The sequence below is a fragment of the Lagopus muta genome, chromosome 2 (assembly GCF_023343835.1).
Source record: "Lagopus muta isolate bLagMut1 chromosome 2, bLagMut1 primary, whole genome shotgun sequence".
Taxonomy (NCBI): Eukaryota; Metazoa; Chordata; class Aves; order Galliformes; family Phasianidae; genus Lagopus; species Lagopus muta.
Window position 1 is genome coordinate 39,912,448 of NC_064434.1, and position 16,842 is coordinate 39,929,289.

General features: G+C 35.6%; 1 protein-coding gene across 3 annotated transcripts in view; it reads right to left on the reverse strand.

Annotated features, from left to right (window-relative positions):
- Nucleotides 1-16,842, reverse strand: part of ASCC3 (activating signal cointegrator 1 complex subunit 3) — a 259,113-nt gene that overhangs the window by 3,790 nt on the left and 238,481 nt on the right. For all 3 annotated transcript variants that reach the window (XM_048935766.1, XM_048935767.1, XM_048935768.1), the window contains 2 exons: nt 5,321-5,472; nt 4,660-4,810 (listed from right to left, as the gene is read on the reverse strand). In XM_048935766.1, coding sequence (XP_048791723.1) covers nt 4,660-4,810; nt 5,321-5,472 — 303 coding nt within the window. The remainder of the gene's footprint in view (nt 1-4,659; nt 4,811-5,320; nt 5,473-16,842) is intronic.

The window sequence follows — 16,842 nt, forward strand, 5'->3', positions numbered from 1 at the left end:
CTTTTTCTGAGGTGAAAGGTCTTGAACCTTAATAAAAGGAAGATCAACTTCATACGTTGTCTGATTGTCTTAGGATGAGGGGGCATGACTTTAAGCTGAAAAAATAGGAGATGTAAGTCAGATGTCAGGTGGAATTTTTTTATGCAGAAGGTGGTGAGGCACTGGAACAAATTGCCCAGAGAAGCTGTGGATATTCCATCCCTGGAGGTGTACAAAGCTAGGCTGGAGGGGAGGCCTTGGATAACCTGATCTAGTGGTTGGCAACTCTGCCACTGGCAAGGTGGTTGGAATATTCTATGATTCTATGAAAAGATAATTTTGCTTTTTTGGAGACATTGCTATCAAGATTTATATTTACAATATCCATACATAATTGGGGATACAGCAGCCAGGGTAAGTAGACCTAAGATTGCGTTGCCAAACAGAGTGGAAACAGAGTGGCAGAGTATGCCTTCCTTCCATGGCCTCCATGCCAGCTTGTTGTTCCCCCTCCATCCCCAATGGATGTACTGCCATACTGTGGTTGTACTGCTAGATGGATGAGCTTGCTAATCATTTGGCAACAGAATTTACTTAGATCAGCCTAAAGCTGATTGTGGAAGCATATTCCCTAATCCTGTGAGCACTCTGAATAAGCATGAATCTTCAGTACCACTGAATGAAGTGCTCCTACCTCCTCCCCTGCTGGCACAAGCATTCATGTAGCTGCTTGGCTGCAGGCCATTTTGACAGTCAGCAAGAGGGTTGATGTGAGCCCTCCTCTCCTTGTCCCTAGATGCTCCTTCCCACCTCCTTACTCGATCCATCCACAGCATTTGTGCAGCTGTGCGGTGAGCTGGGTCAGGAGAGGTGAAAGTGGCACGGGGAGGGCAGAGCTGCCCATTTCAGCTGCAGTGCAGACTTATGTTGGATTAAAATGGCTGCATTACCATAGCCCGGCCAAACTAAATGAGAAAACTGATTTAGGCTAAAACTAATCTCTTTCCTTCTTCCCTCTTCTGTGCTGCATGAACAGCTGTGTCCATTCAATGGAGAAGATGGGGAGGGCCAGCTGTGAGCGCTCATGGAGTTGCAATGTAAAACAAGACACTGATGAATTTTACTGATGCAATGCATTAAGTGTTATCTTAGAAAGGGCAGGGAAATTATAAGAGGGAAGATAACAGCTATAAGATTTAGGGAAAAGATATCTCCCCTTCTGTCCCAAGCCTGAAAGAAAAAAACAGAAATAAAAGGCAGTATCTTGAATGAGAAAGATGTTCTTAGTTTCTTGCCAAGATTTTTCTACAGTTAGCACAAAAGACCATAATAAATTCTCCAGCAGATCAGCAGATCATAATGGATGAGACTACTTTGGTAGTTACATCTTAACATGCAAATAGTTTTCTGATTAATGTAAAGGTTTTTAAGATTGACTTTACTGCAGGAACTTTACTACTGTGTGAAATTCTCTATGCACCAAAGCAGAGTACTGCTGTTTCAGTGGAGGTACCATGTGCTACACCAGCCCAGTGATCACCCCTTTTGTTGTATTTCAGATATCATTTGCCTGGAAAACTTTTATGCTTACTATCTTGCAGGATGTGGCCTGTTACAATTACATTAGAAAAAAGTTTAATTTCAGCAGAGGTAGTATTAACTCCTTTTTTTTGGTACTACCTGTTGCTCCACTGAAGATTCTGATTCAGTCCTATTAATACTGTACAGTGCCAATATATTTTATGTGTCAAAGGTTATCAAGTTCTCATGTACCCTTGACAGTACAAACAAAATACATAAACTCAGAATAACTTTGTAATTGGATAAGAAGGTATTTGTAATACTTAACTATCTTGGCCTCATATTTTTGAAAATTAAAGGCAAAGTCAGTACTCCATGACGATAGAGGTACCATTGACAACAGGCTGCCTTTTTATCATCCATGCAATTTGGAGAAAATAAAGCAATGCTTTTTTTCTTGAGGAAAGAAGTCAAGTAGTAGCAGACGAAAATGAAAAATGAGATTATAGAAACACAGACACTTCCCGAATAGAAGTACCCAATACTAGAGCAGCAACAGCAGTCTTTCAATCTTGAGATCTCTTTTTTTTCTCTTTTGATAATATAAATATCAGGTTAGTATTTTACAAGGTGCCTACATAAAGGACTTAGAAACTGAAAAAGCATTGCTAAACAAATACCATACAGAAAAAAACCACAAACACAGGAGTTATTACAGAGTTACTGCCGAAATAGTTTCTGCATTTAGGCTGTCAGCTTTTAAAACCTAGATGACTTTTTTAGTATAGTTTAGGCTTTTAACCAGTATTTGGAAAATTAAATTCAGGTTCCCACATCACTTAAGTATTTACTGACCATTTTAATTTTTTTACTTTTAACTATATGTTACATAAGCATATATCGTCCCTTTAAGTGTATCAGTGCATCTAGTATGTGCATTTATATATACTACATGTCCTTAGCCAACAAACTCATAGATTCAAATCCTAATCATGCCAGAAATTCTTCACGAACATTTGCTAACACCATTAACAATTTTGCCAATAAACCGTCTCCCCAGGACTTATCCTAATATTCCAAATCCATAAGCAGCCTCAAGAGCTGTTACTTAAAAATTAATTAACAATCTGCTTAAAAAATATTTTTTTTCTTTCCAAATGTGATATTTTTTCCCATTTTTCTTCTCTCCTAAATTTATAAAGGCCAATTTTTTTTTTATTTTTTTTTTTTTAACCATTTTCATGCTAGTAACAGGTTTACAATACAGGTTCAACAAATTGCAAGTGACAAGTAAAGATTTATTAGTAAAAGAATGTTTTAGGCATTTTTGTGGTGTACTTATCACTTTGTTTGACTTTGTTGAGGTCTGGTTTCAGAATGCTATGTTTAAAACCTGTAATTTCATATTTTTTCATTATAGAGACTATGTAATTTCCTTATTGGAAGTATTTTCTCTAGGTTGCCCCCTATTTAAATGCACATTTAAAGACTTTACGTATGAAGACACTCAACAGGCAGTCTCAATATAAGTCTTGAATATGCGGAAGGTATTACAATAGATTTTTCATGCAAAAAATGCCATAAATCACACATAAATTTTATGTATAAAAGTTTCACATTTTCACTGACATGTGTAACACAGTCATGACCATGCTATAACCAGTATGGCCATTCCCAAGTGGCAGAAATGAAACTTTCTCCTTATATAATACTGAGCCATTGTTTTTTCCTCTCATATGCATCTGTATTTACTAACATAGGCATACAGAGGCACAGACTCATTCACAGTGTGAACATACACACCACATACACACAAGCTATTTTTGAGGAAACTGCTAAGACATTTCAATACCAGCCAAACATATTTATCTGAGGATTAATCTTCATCTATTGAATCAGACGAGAACACTGCCATGCATACAATTATTTAATTAGCAGCCAAATCCTCTGCCAGTCAGCAGCCGCTCCAGGCATACTGATGGGGCAGTAGATGCAAATCTCACAGTAGTACTGCTTTTTCTCATTACTACTGCAATTAGCACTTAAATTGATGCTTTAAACATACTAATTTTTGGAATAATTCAGGATTTGTATGTTACCTGGGATCGCCTCGCTGCAGAGACGACACCAGATTGCTACGCAAATTGAAGCACTTTTGAGCCAAATAACCATCATCATATCAGACAGAACCAATTTGCATTTGCTTTTAAAGATAACAGAATGGCAATTTATGCAAATAAATTAAGTAAGTTTACTTCTGAGTTCTCCCTGAACTAATTATAACAATGTTCTAATTTTTTATCACATCTAAAACTTGGACTGAAATCAATGTGTATTATGTTAGAAATCTGTTGTTAAATGAAGCCTTGTTTTGATGTCAATACATTTTCTTAATTCAGAATTTTGATGGTAATTCAGTTACAAATGCAGCTGTTATAGACATTTAAATACTTTTCTCCTTGTTTGCAAACCAGTGAAATGTTTAACTGAAGCTGAACAGTCAAACACAGGACACATTGCTGTCATTTTAAGTATTCATATAAAAATAATTAGAAGTTTTCCACTTTCATACATTTATTTGAAATCAATAGCCTTATAATGTGAGGAATTCTATAGAATATAGCTGTCCTTTGCTGGAAACCCCTTGAAAAAAACAAATGAAAATGAGACTCTAGAGCAGACTTGACATTTTTTCTCCCCACTGTGAAATGTGAAAATTTCATCTGCTTTTTCAGTTTCAAATAGAAAACGACTGCTGAATCTTTTACTACGGGTATTCTCAAAAAATAAGGTTTGTGACAGACCACTTCAGAAAACAGCTACAATGACATTTGCAATGCATGATTCCTAAAGCATAGCTGGCTCTAAAAAGCTGAATAACACTAAGCAGATTGTACGACCTAGACAAGTATCTATAGAGCAAGGAGATGTGTTAATACCAGCCATAAACCACACAATGTTACTGGTTAACACAGAATAAGAGAAGACGGTTTGAGAAGAACCTCTGTAAAGCCAGCCGTGATTTGAAATTAGAGCAATGAATGCATAGCATTTTATACAGAAAATTACATTATTTACTGAAGGGAAGAGAGTATTTCTTTTCCCAACTACTCTTGCTTTCCAATCCTACTGATAATGACCACTGATAGGAAGCATTACCTGTGAAATGTGTGCTGTTTGCAATTCATTGTCCACAATTGAAGCAAACACATTTTCTTTTCCTTCACAGGCAGCCATAAGTTCAGGAAGACACTCGATAGGACCTTGGTAACCTCCATGCAAACTCTTCCTTTTTCCTTGGCTCCACTTCCTGATACAGAAAGCAAAACACAACTGCAGGTAAGAAAAGCAAACATTTATTTTCCCTACTTTGGATGGTAAAACTTGATTCTGTTTCGAAATCTGATCATTTATTTTTGGGCAGCATTAATTACTGCATCATCTAGACATCAATAGAAATTAGCATTATCTATGATATGATGGGTACAATATATTTTTACAATGGATTAAAATAAAGAGGTAATTAATATATAGAGTTGCATTTGCTAGAACTTGGAACTCTTCTAGTGATCTCTTGTTCATTTCTTTAGAATCATGGTTCTCAAAATAATCTGTGAAGGTTAATTACTCGACGAACACTGAAAACAGAAATATTACTTGGGAAAGCATCAGTGTGATTACATAATAATAACTGTTACTATCATGAGTTTGGTTTCTGTTACACTAATGAACATTCTTGGGCACAATGAAATTCAAACAATACCAGCAGCCAAGTTTTAATGAAACTAAAAAATTGTAAATGCTTAGAAGAGTTACTTACTGAAAAAGATAAAGGTGCTGTACTTCTATATTGGGCACAGTAAGCAGGGAAGAGTCGTGTACCCATCTGCCCTGAACTATCATCTGCACCAGGTTGGTTATATTCAGAGCAGCCACCAGCCAGCCATGATGTGCTGTGACATCCAGCATTGCCTAATAAGAAAAAAAGAAAATGTAAGTATATTTGTGTACCTGGTTCATACAAGAAAGAACATTTATTCAGAGTTTAACTAACAAGATTCTCTAGGCCTTCAATGGAGGAATTTACTTCAAACCCTAGTGATGGGAGATCAATTTGAATTAACCTTGAATAAATGGATTAAATCTTGCATCACCATCAGCCATTACCCTTGTGATGGTGAGCAATTTACACCACATTTTTTTTAGTTTGGGAGCAGACAGCAGGCCTTTTCCTTAAAAATAACCTCTCTATTACATAATCCCACTCAGAATGAAAAGAATAAATCCCAAAGTTGACTGTAAAGGAAGAAGTTACAATTAACTGTAGTATTGGGTTATACTTTGACACGAGTTTTACGAGAATAGTGTAAATATTAAAAAACTCCTTGTACTATTTGAGAACATATTTACTTCTATTCCCAAATTAATACTAATGTCACTTACCAGTAGCAGCTGTAATTATTCCCATTTTAAACGTAAGGACTAAAATAAATATCTTCCGAATGGGACTAGACAGAAACCTAAATAGGTTTTTTTAGTTTAATGGGCATATCAAAGTTTTGTTCAACACTGAAGATTACAAAATAGTAAATAGATTTTGCAAGTTGAATAAGATTGGTCAGAAATAACATGGATTTCAATTTTTGTATTGCATACAGTTGTCTTGGGAATGAAGGATGTCTGGCTGTCTCTCTTCTGGTATCTCTGTTCTGAATCTGAAAGGCCTTCCCAAGTAACATAAAAAAAAAAAGGAAGCAAACAACCAAAAAAGCCCTGACCAGCTACACATCAAACTCCAAAACTGCTAGTGGTCATCCTTCCTTTCCTGTCTTGTGAGTTCCTGTATCATTTATACTTCTAGCTGCTGTGCTTTAGAGAATGCAAGTAAAAGGTATGCCCCAAGTATCATAGCGTAAAAATCTAACTGCAAAATTCATTAGAGTATGTACGGTGAGTAGTCCTACTAAGATAAAAAGAAAAATGCTGATTTTAAAGAAAAAAAAAAAAAAAAAGCTAGAATGAAATTTGATATGATTAGTCTGAAAGAGAATTTAAGAGTTCTTCCAAAGGAGAACAAACTGAACATGAGCTCTTGGTTTCAACAGTTTTTTTAAATGGAGCATGCAGTTCTTTGAATAAATGCTATATTTTCATACTATCTACAGTACATGAAAACAACTGATACAATTTATTTCCATAAATTAGCACTTCACCTGGTGAAGAAAATTATGCTATATGCTTATTCTTCTGCTAATTTTGTTGTTTAATATCCTCGCCATAACAATAAAACTTGGATCTTCATACTGCAGCTCTCTAACTCAGTAGAAAGTCAGATATTTATGAGTGGTTTGCCATATAGTAAATTTGCAGTTTGATCAAAATAATGGAAAATGATTTTTTCAAGAAAGCAAGAACACCTTATGGCACACTGAATAATTTCCACACTTCTTTAAGTACTGTCTTGATATTAGGAGAACTATAGTTTGATTTCAGGACTAGGATTATGTTTCCATGGGCTTTTCTTTTCAAGACAAATTATGTTCTTTGATACTTTCTTAGATAGCACATACCTGCAGCATTTTAACCTATTTTCCAGACGCTAGTGTAATGACGAGGAGCTGTCTATGTAAGTCTTTATGTTTAATCAAATGTTTTACAGACAAACAAAAGGCAGCATTTACTTAAGGCAAACTAAACAGTGAAATCTTCTTTAAACAAAGGAGTTGTTTACACACGCAGAGCTATTTCAATTAAATTACACTGATTCCGAAGAAATGCTGAGTTTAGAGACACCAGTTAGTTTCAGTCATGGCCCATCGCACAGTTTATCTTAGCAGTTTATAATGCAATTTCAACAGGTTTTATTTCAGATCAGGAAGATAAGATCAGTGACACTTAGAAGAATATTTAACCTGTAGTCTTGAATTACACAAATGATGTCACATTTCTTTTGAATTGTGGATAAAGTGCCTTTCAGCTAATAATGATCTAGATTTAACATTTAAGTTGTCTTTTTTTTTTTTTTTTCTTTTTTTGGAGGAACAGTCATAGCACTCTGAAACACACATTCCTAGTTACCCAAATAGTACCTCTCAGCTCAACAGTAATAGTTTTCTTGGCTGCCTGAGGTAATTTCCTGGTATGACTATTGTTAAACATTAGAAAATAAGATTTTACTAGAAATCACACTTGAAAGGAACAGTTTCACGAGTTATAGATGTATGGAGTGGCTTACGTAATTTTCAGTCAGATAAAGAATTGTTCTCAGAATTTTTCAGAGTGAATCTAACATTTTAAACTTATAGGACACAATCTTTAAATCTACTGGATGAGTCAACTTCCAAATTTTGAAAGACAGTAAAGCATCCACATATGTCTGTGCCTCTTTGAGCCTGGTGCCCAGGCAGCATTTCACCTCCCTCCTGTTTCCAACCTACTGATTCACACTTTCTCCTTTCTGCTATTCTGAAATAGCCTGAAACATCATGCTCCTCAGTCATGAAACTGTAGCATATACATTAATAACAATAGGTGAAGAGATATCCTATCTTTTTTATGAACAGCAAGAACATACTGAGCTGTATATTTAGTCAGCATAAAGCAGTGGTGTTTTCGTAAAATTCCTCTGAGGATACATGTATAACACTGTTTTCATTGTTTTCCATTTTTTCTTTTAATCTTTTCCCCTACCCCCACCTTTTTAACATAGGCTTGAAAAGGGAAAAGGAAGAGAGAAGACGTCAGAGAAAAATAAATCTAAAACAAGCTATACACTGAAATTAACTGGAGGATCCTTTCACATAGAAAATCTCCTAGAAATTGATAGAGGCCTGCAGATAGATATCCCGTAGGGAGTGTGTGTGTGAGACTCTGTGTCCCACATTGTTATAATGAATCCACATGGCAAATCCTCTTTTCCTCCTTATTTTCTGCTTCTTCACCCATAGAATTTATTCACAGCATCTCTATCTGGATGTGAAATCCAAGACAGTGACATTGTGAAAAAGTCAGAACAATGGTAAAGTTGGCTTGTTTCATCTACTGCCTTGGAAACCTACACATGCTTCTTTTTTCTGCTAAGTGTAAAACACACAGATGCTTGATGATACTCAAGTAATCACTGAAATTCCTATAAAATCAAGGTAACGAAACAAGTTATTATCCTCCCTTCAAGTCAGTGCTTTTTTTCTTTTCTTTTTCAGGTATTGCAAAGATTTTCATTTAGGTGATAGGGCTGAATGTCAAAATGTCTGGATCAGAATATCTTGCTATGTGTTTCCTTATACCAGGAGTCCGTAAGTAGGAAACCCTCAACATCTGCTATCAGTTTTCCATCATCTTATTTTCGAGAGCAGTGGTTAGTTCAACTACCAAACTTTTAAAAATTATCAAATAGTAACTCTCTGGTCTAAAATAAATCTGAATTTTTACAGCCTGTCTCTTTTTATCCAAAGTTATTACTGATGCTTGGAATTTGAATGATGCTGTCTTGAGGGAAAGAAAAGAAGGAGGCAGGGTGCAGAAGAGGTGTGTGTATGGCAAGGAAGAGAAGTGATAATAAAATGTTCTTTTTCTTTGTTTTATTTTTCAAGCACTCTGAATGTGTATTAAAAACAAAACAAAAAAACTGAACTAAACTAGACTGTTCCCCAAGTAACACTCTTTCTTCCCTTATTTAGGAGATTTGTCTAATAATAGAAATATCCTGATTGCAAATCTTATATTTTTGAAACTTTTTGCAAAGCTGTAACATTGTTTTGGTATTGATTTCACATCCTTCATTTGCAAGCCAGACATTCTGGATCACTCTTGTATGACTGGGTGGGTGGCACGGGACCAGAGACTGCGCAACTAGCAGAATTTCTGATCTCATCAAATGACTTAAATAACTTTTTTCTTTAAGATAAGTTACTGAAGTGTTAAAATGATGCAGCTTGCATCTTAAAAGAAATTGTATACTGCCTGGAGTAGTTTACTGAACTCACCTGTCATATAGCTCTGAATATACTAAGAAAATGACTTAAATACTGTCAATATCAATGTAAACATTGTATATATAAATTTTAACATTTATATATACACATGTAAATATTTATATATTATATAATAATATTTAGAAACAAAGCTAAATGAACAATGAGAATTGCTCTGGATACAGAGGCTAAGCTAATTTATGGAATGACATTGTGGCTGAGAATTACACCTGCTAAAAGTGAACTGTTATAACGATGCCATGTTTTGGTAGGTGAGAGCTGCAACTTCACAAATACTTAGGGTGAGATACAGGGCTCAAATTTTTCTACCATTTAAATGTTCATTTTACTTTTCATACCAGTGCATCATAGACTATGGCGTTTTCTTGAGCACCCTCATTTAGGAAATTGAAAGTTTCTGTACTATTGTATACAGCACTCTAGGCAGAACCACATTCACTGTAAACTGCATTCACCTTAAACTTGAAACTTTACATAAAATAAATCCTACACATTCTCAGACAAATACTGATTCTGCAGTGATGCTTTGAGAAAGGAAACTAATATTGATATGAAATAAATTCCGTATGCCTAAAATACTTTAAACTTACTGCATAGCTATGTCAAAAAAAGAGAGGTAAGGTTGTTTGGATTTTACACCTATTTTTGTACCCAAATTTATTAGGTACAGTATTCCGATATCAAATAATAAAAATATCCCCAACCTTGTCTTCAGTGAATGACAGTGTAAGTTCTGTTGTCTAGGACTAGACTTCAGTTACAAATAAAGGCTTAAATCCATAGATCTATTAAAATCATTAGGACTGTGCCTATTTACAACTGCTTAGGACTACAATTTATATGAAAAATATTTCTAGATAATAATATGCAAAAATCATCCCATTTTACTCTTTTTCCTGAAAACCACTAATATAGAATGAGAAATCTTTTTTGCACATGCTTCAAATCTAGGATGCCTTCCAATATGTAACATTATATTACGGTCACATGTGATCTGCAATCATACTAATATAAGTAAAATATTTTCCCAGATTTTAAAGCATTATATGTACTTACATTTCATGTTTTTATCTAAATCATGATTACGATGCTTCAATTATATACCCCAGAAACAACAACTGAGCAGTCTAAGAGTTTATTTGAAGAAGTCTTATAGAGGATCTTAAGGTCACAAAGTTACAGATTGGTATAACAGGTACCTCAACTATTGCACTTCAGAGATCTAGTCCAGAATTTCTTACTAGAAACATATTAAATGGGGGAGGAAAGGGAAAAGAGGAGTTTCAAATCAGTATCAAAATCATTCAGCTGTACAGTTTCAGCCTATATAAAAAAAAACTATTTTATCAGAGTGATAGTGAATAAGCTATAATCGACCCTAGTTGGGCACTCCTTTTATACTGTCCGCTGCATCTTGCCTCTCTTCACTATATTTTTGAACAAGCACATTCAGCTCCCTCTTCCCTATGCTCTGCTACCCACTATGAGAGACTAATTCTTCATTCTCCCGTCACCATAAAGGTCTCACTGACAAATGCAAATTACGACCTTCCTAGCTGCTTTGTAAGATTCCTATCCCTGTATTCATCCTTTAGCCTCCATAGTAACATTATTAGTATGATCAGAATCAGGGAAAGGACAAATCACTTACTGTCTACATTTAGTGGAGTACAACCCTTTGGCTCATACTGATTTTTATTTTTTTTTGATAGTATTGCAGAGATAACAGCAGCCATGGAATATGATACTAGCAATATAAACTTGGTAGGGCATAACCCAACACATTCAGAACTTGTTGAGTCCCAATATCCAATTTATTTTCAAATAACTAATTAACAAATTGATATTCCATACTAGGCTAGTGAACTGTAAATACAACAAAATGTTTTTTGAGAAAAGTCTCTTCTTTGGCAAAAAGTCCCAGTTTCTTCATCCTGAACAATGCCTTACAGGTAGCATTTGTTCCATTGCTTGCACAAGTCTGCCAAGCCTCCGAAAAATACACAGCATCTTTCTCATGATGATAAATCTGCCCTCTTTAAAGTTTAAATTCAGTCTCAAAGTAGTAACGTAGTATTTAGTCAATAATTAAAATTTTTTGAGTGCATTCACTAGAATCCTTTTCAACAGCAACAGTTATTCCCAATAACTTTCTCCTGAACTTTTAGCCCTGTAAGGTTAGCATTCAGGAAGCTCAGCTGCTGTCTAACAAACTTAATTAATCAAAAAGTCATTTCCGAGCTGTAACTATGAGTAAAAGTGCTTCAAGTGTGCTAGCAAGCCTACAAGTTAATCAAAATGCTAATGCAGTACAAATTAAAGTTGTGATTAACATTTCACAGTAGCTGCTTAAGTGAATTGATCACACAAATGGGTTAAGCATTACTCATTTCCTCTAGCCCCAACTGGGAAAAGGTTTGTTATGGGTGGGGGAGGGATTATATATAAGCAACACCAAATCATCATTAAACTGTCACCAAGATGCTTCCATAAAGCAGTTCCCAAACTATCTGCAGTGAGCAATATCCCCAACACCACTGTGACGAAGGTAGCTTCTCCTTCCCCTTCTCATACATGCCTATAAAACAGCAAGTATTTCCATCCCAGTATTTCCTGTGTCCAGGCACTATCACTACAAAGATATTTATTGCTGTTATTATCTATAAATGAGCATCATTTCCAATATATGTTCCATAAATCTTTTTTGTTATTCTATTATTTTTACCCTCCTGATGTGGAATAATAGCAATCCAACCTTGTAACCAACTAGTATTCAAGTAAAACTGCAGATATGATACAATCACTGGAATACGACGTGTATACAAAGAATGTGTGTAGGAGCTAAAGAGACATTGGCCTCTGCTATTCACTTGTTTCTGAATACTCTTCTCCATGATGGAGTTGATTTAACTTTCTTTCCTCCGCTGAATTAAGATGCCCACTTACTTATAGTTTGAAATGCATTTATTAAACAAAACAATTGCATGTTTGTTCCATAGCTTGCACAAGTCTGCCAAGCCTATGAAAAATATACAGCATCTTTCTCATGATGATAAATCTGCCCTCTGAGCAGATTTATCTGCTTCTGGACAAATCTCACATATGCAACCAAAAAACGTGTCACTTCTGTAATTTTTACCTTTCAGCTAGACACTGATATGCCCACAATAACAGGAGATAACACAAGAGCTTGAAGTGTACTTAGGATCTTCTCCATTTCTTCACAGGCAGGAAAACAAATGACCCAAGGGGCATGGCTCCCCAAGCCATCAGTTTTAGTGGATGTTAGGAACTGAGGACATCTGGGGAGAATGGGAAGCCCAGTGTGGAGTGACATTTGCAAAGCCTGGGAACTACAGCTCAGGCACCTCTGCTGTTTGCAGCTATGCCTGCATGGGCAGAAACCAACTTCTGCCTGAGAACTCTGGACACAGCTCCCATCAGCAAAGAACTGCCTGCAATTTACTAGCTTAAATATTTTACCCACAGAATTGTAGTATCAAAGAATCATAGAATGGCATGGGTTGGAAACGGCTTCAAAAATCACACAGTTCCAAACCCCTGCTGTTGACAGGGATGCCAACCCCTAGATCAGGCTGCATCCAATCTGGCCTTGAACACCTCTACTGATGGGATATGACAGCTTCCCTCGGCAGCCTGTGCCAGTGCCTCACCACTCTCTGAGTAAAAGAACTCGTAATCCAGAAGCTAGCTCTTAAGACTGAATAGCTGTGCAATGTTCAAAAGCTCTAAACATGAACAAGAAAGATGATACTCAGAGTTGCATCAAAACCTTCAAATTAAAATGACCATAAAGAACTTATTTAATTTACCTATTGTAGAACGAGTAAAGGGATGCTACACATATCGTTGTCCAGTCAATAAGGAAATGCAGAGCCTGATTTGAAGAGCTTTTTATTTCATATCAAAATGAGATTCTCCAGAGGTGTAACAAGCCTGGAAAAGCCATCCATCCACAGTAGAGCTATTTGGGCCTCGTTTTGGGGATATGCATGTTTCCCATACAAACTGCACTTCATTGTGCAGTGCAGAATCTGCCTTCCTGTCCATCTTCTCTCAGTGCACAGATACCCTACAGAGACGCATTTAACACATCCATAGGTAAACACTTCTTAAAGGTTAAGTCTGGGCTCCATGGCAGTCCTCCTTCTGGCAATACTAAAATATTTTATCAACGATTATACTACAAGTGGAGGCTTGTGGCCAATCCCAATGCAAAGCCAGCAACTGTCACATTTATTTCATAATATTTCTTGCTGAATCTGAAACTGGTAGTATTACTACCTCATTATCTATTTCAATTAATGCAAATATAGGCAATAGAACAGCAGAATAAGAACTGATCGCTGAATACACAGTCACAAAAGGCTTGACAAAAGAAGTAAAAAAGGGATTAGATTTAGTCTATTTCACATAATTCTAAATCAGAGACTAGGAAAAAAAGATGGGGTACTGTCTTTACAGTAGTAATTTTATTATATAAAAATATTAAACAGATCATTTCATGAGATTTTTTATTCTTTTTCATGATCTTCCACAAGTGGACAAATGTTTGAATTTAAGCAACAGCTGAAGTGCTGAGCACTATACTACTGATATCTCTATCTTTTCTCAATAAACATAATACAGACAGTGTGCTAAGATTAAAGAAAATACACTGCTTACTGTAATTCTATTAAAGGTAGCCAGGAAAAACAGAAATTAAGTGACTTGCCCAAGGTCTCACAGGAAGTACTGGCAGATTTTTTTGAGTCATGGGAACCTTCTATATTTTATCAATGGCAACACATCAGTGATTAACAAACTCTTTAGCTTTTCACTCAAGCTTTTCAGGTTCATTAAAAAGTTGGGTGTGGAAGTAGGGCAGCATTCACCTTCCAGAAGACTGCATATTGCTATTCCTTATATTTCTGCAGTAAAAGGGAAAGAATTCTGTATTTCATCCTGTGTAAATACATATCAAAATTTATCTTGCTATAACAAACTTTTTTTTCTAAACAAAACAAATTCAAACTACAGGAAAACTGTAACAGAACGTATTTCTTCAATTTTCTATGGCAAGAATTACATTCTTCTATTGGGTCAATCCCACGGCTCCTCAAATTCTGTTAATGCTGTGTCATCACAGCAATGTGCTCTTTTTGACCTTAGACGTGACTTCATAGCTCATGACTTCTATGCTTAATTATGAGTATAGATCAACAGAATTCTAATATAAAAATATAACAGAAATCTCAGCAAAAGTAATTTAACAGTGGTTTTCTACATTTCTTATTAGAAGAGAATGGAATCTTATCAATGTCACATAAAAAAAACCAAACCTGTCGGTGTTTCCTGTTGCCTTCACAAAAAGAGACTTCAATAACACGAACTTTATCTTTGCATAACAAATGTAGTTGGAAGTGTAACAGAGCTTGATTGCACTAAAGCAGCTGATCACTGTTAGATTCTTATGAATTTTACTGTAACCAACAAAAATGGTCAAGAATTGCAATATATTATATATATATCTATTATACATATATGTATATATACATATACACACATACATATATGTACACATGTAATTGATATATGTAGATATTATATACATACAATGTTTAAGCAACCCTGTTCAAGAGCCCTTTCCCTGGAGGAAAAGGAATATGGATGGGATTCCTACACAGGGCATTTTAAAATCATAAAAGTTTGTTATTTATTTACAGTATGGATAATTCTTTTTTGTTTTGTTTTGTTTTGTAATTACAATGATCTTGTTTCAGAGCTTTATGTATATATGCTGAGGAGAAGAGTGGTAAATTATGAAAGACAGTACACAACAAATATTTTGAATTCCAATAATTCTGACATTTGTTCTGAGCAACTACTGCAGACTGAATAGCTTCACTGGATTTCACCAGTTCTAGTTGGTGATTTTACAAAATCCATCAGCTACTCTTGGCTCATGCTATTATCATTGTTTTCTGACTATTAACTCTACTCAGCCTGAAGTTAGTGGCAAAGAGGCCCAGAGGACATCAGTAGAGTCAGGCAGTGGGTGAAATGTGAAAGGCAGCAGGGGAGAGAAGGCTGATTTAGGTGAAGACAGCACAGGAGAGTGGAGAATTTTGTTACCTGTGTTGGAAAGAGATTTGCTTATGTATACTGACAGAAATTGGCAAATGTGCTCTGCGGGGAACCTGGAATGGCTGCCTCTGCATGTACTGAGAAAACAGCCACTTGCAAAAGCTCTTGGAAAGACCTTATTTTTCTGGAACAGAAATGCAGAGCTGACACAGGAAGTCTGCATTTTGCTCACATATCCACCAACAAAAACAACAGTTTATGTTCAGGTCACCATTGGAAGGTTAGCTATACAACCTTAACACCTAAAGTATTTTGTATGTAAATAAACAGAAATTCAACACATTTCAAAACCCAATTCTGCTTCACAGCTGAATTTTACTCTTTGAGGTGTATGAGCACGTGTTCACGTGCCCATAGAATGTCATCCACTGGATGTGTTTATCAGTGGAGCCCTCCATGGTTCAGTTCCTTTTCTCACAACTAACATCTTTTTTTCCACCTCTGTTGACCTAGAGTTCATCAGCAGGTCAGTGCTAAGGAAAAAGGTAACAACCAGTATTGAAAGTGTAACCCTGTCTATTGCTTAGATTCTGGGAACTTTAACCTCCATTTGGAAAGCATGACTAATAAGATGGAACAAATATTCTCCCAAGAGATTTAAACCATGCACCAACTTCAAAATACTAACGTGCTTGCATGTTTTTCTTGTTCTTTGAAAGCAGGAACTTTCTTTTTTTCTTTCTTTTTTTTTTTTTTAAAGACAACTGTATACGTAACATTATTTATCAGTTAACAAAAGGCCTGAGTTGCCAAAATACTGTATGGAATAATATTCTGAATTTTACTTCAATTTAAAGGAACTTCTGAATGCCCTAGGTTGTTTTTCTGAGTGATTACAGTTTCTGAAATAAAATCTTCAAATAAGATCGGAACATCATTCTTGTAGATGACATGTAGGTCACTGAGGATATTAAAATATGGGCAAACAAAAATGGCAGGAGGAAAGAATTACTATCTCCATTTTACAAATATGGAACTGAGCAAGATAAAAAAAACTTTGTTGAAGATTGCCTGATCTTTGAGAATCTGTGAGTGAGTCCAGGTTCAGCTCTGCTAAAGAAAATAAATACTATTACTCTTCTCTTGCAGAAGCAAAGGGCCAACCTGTCCTCTGCATCACCTAGAGCTCAGCTTTCTTCCCACTGTAATTAATGGTGTATTTCAAATACTGTAGTAATCTATTGCAAACCTAAATTGCTGC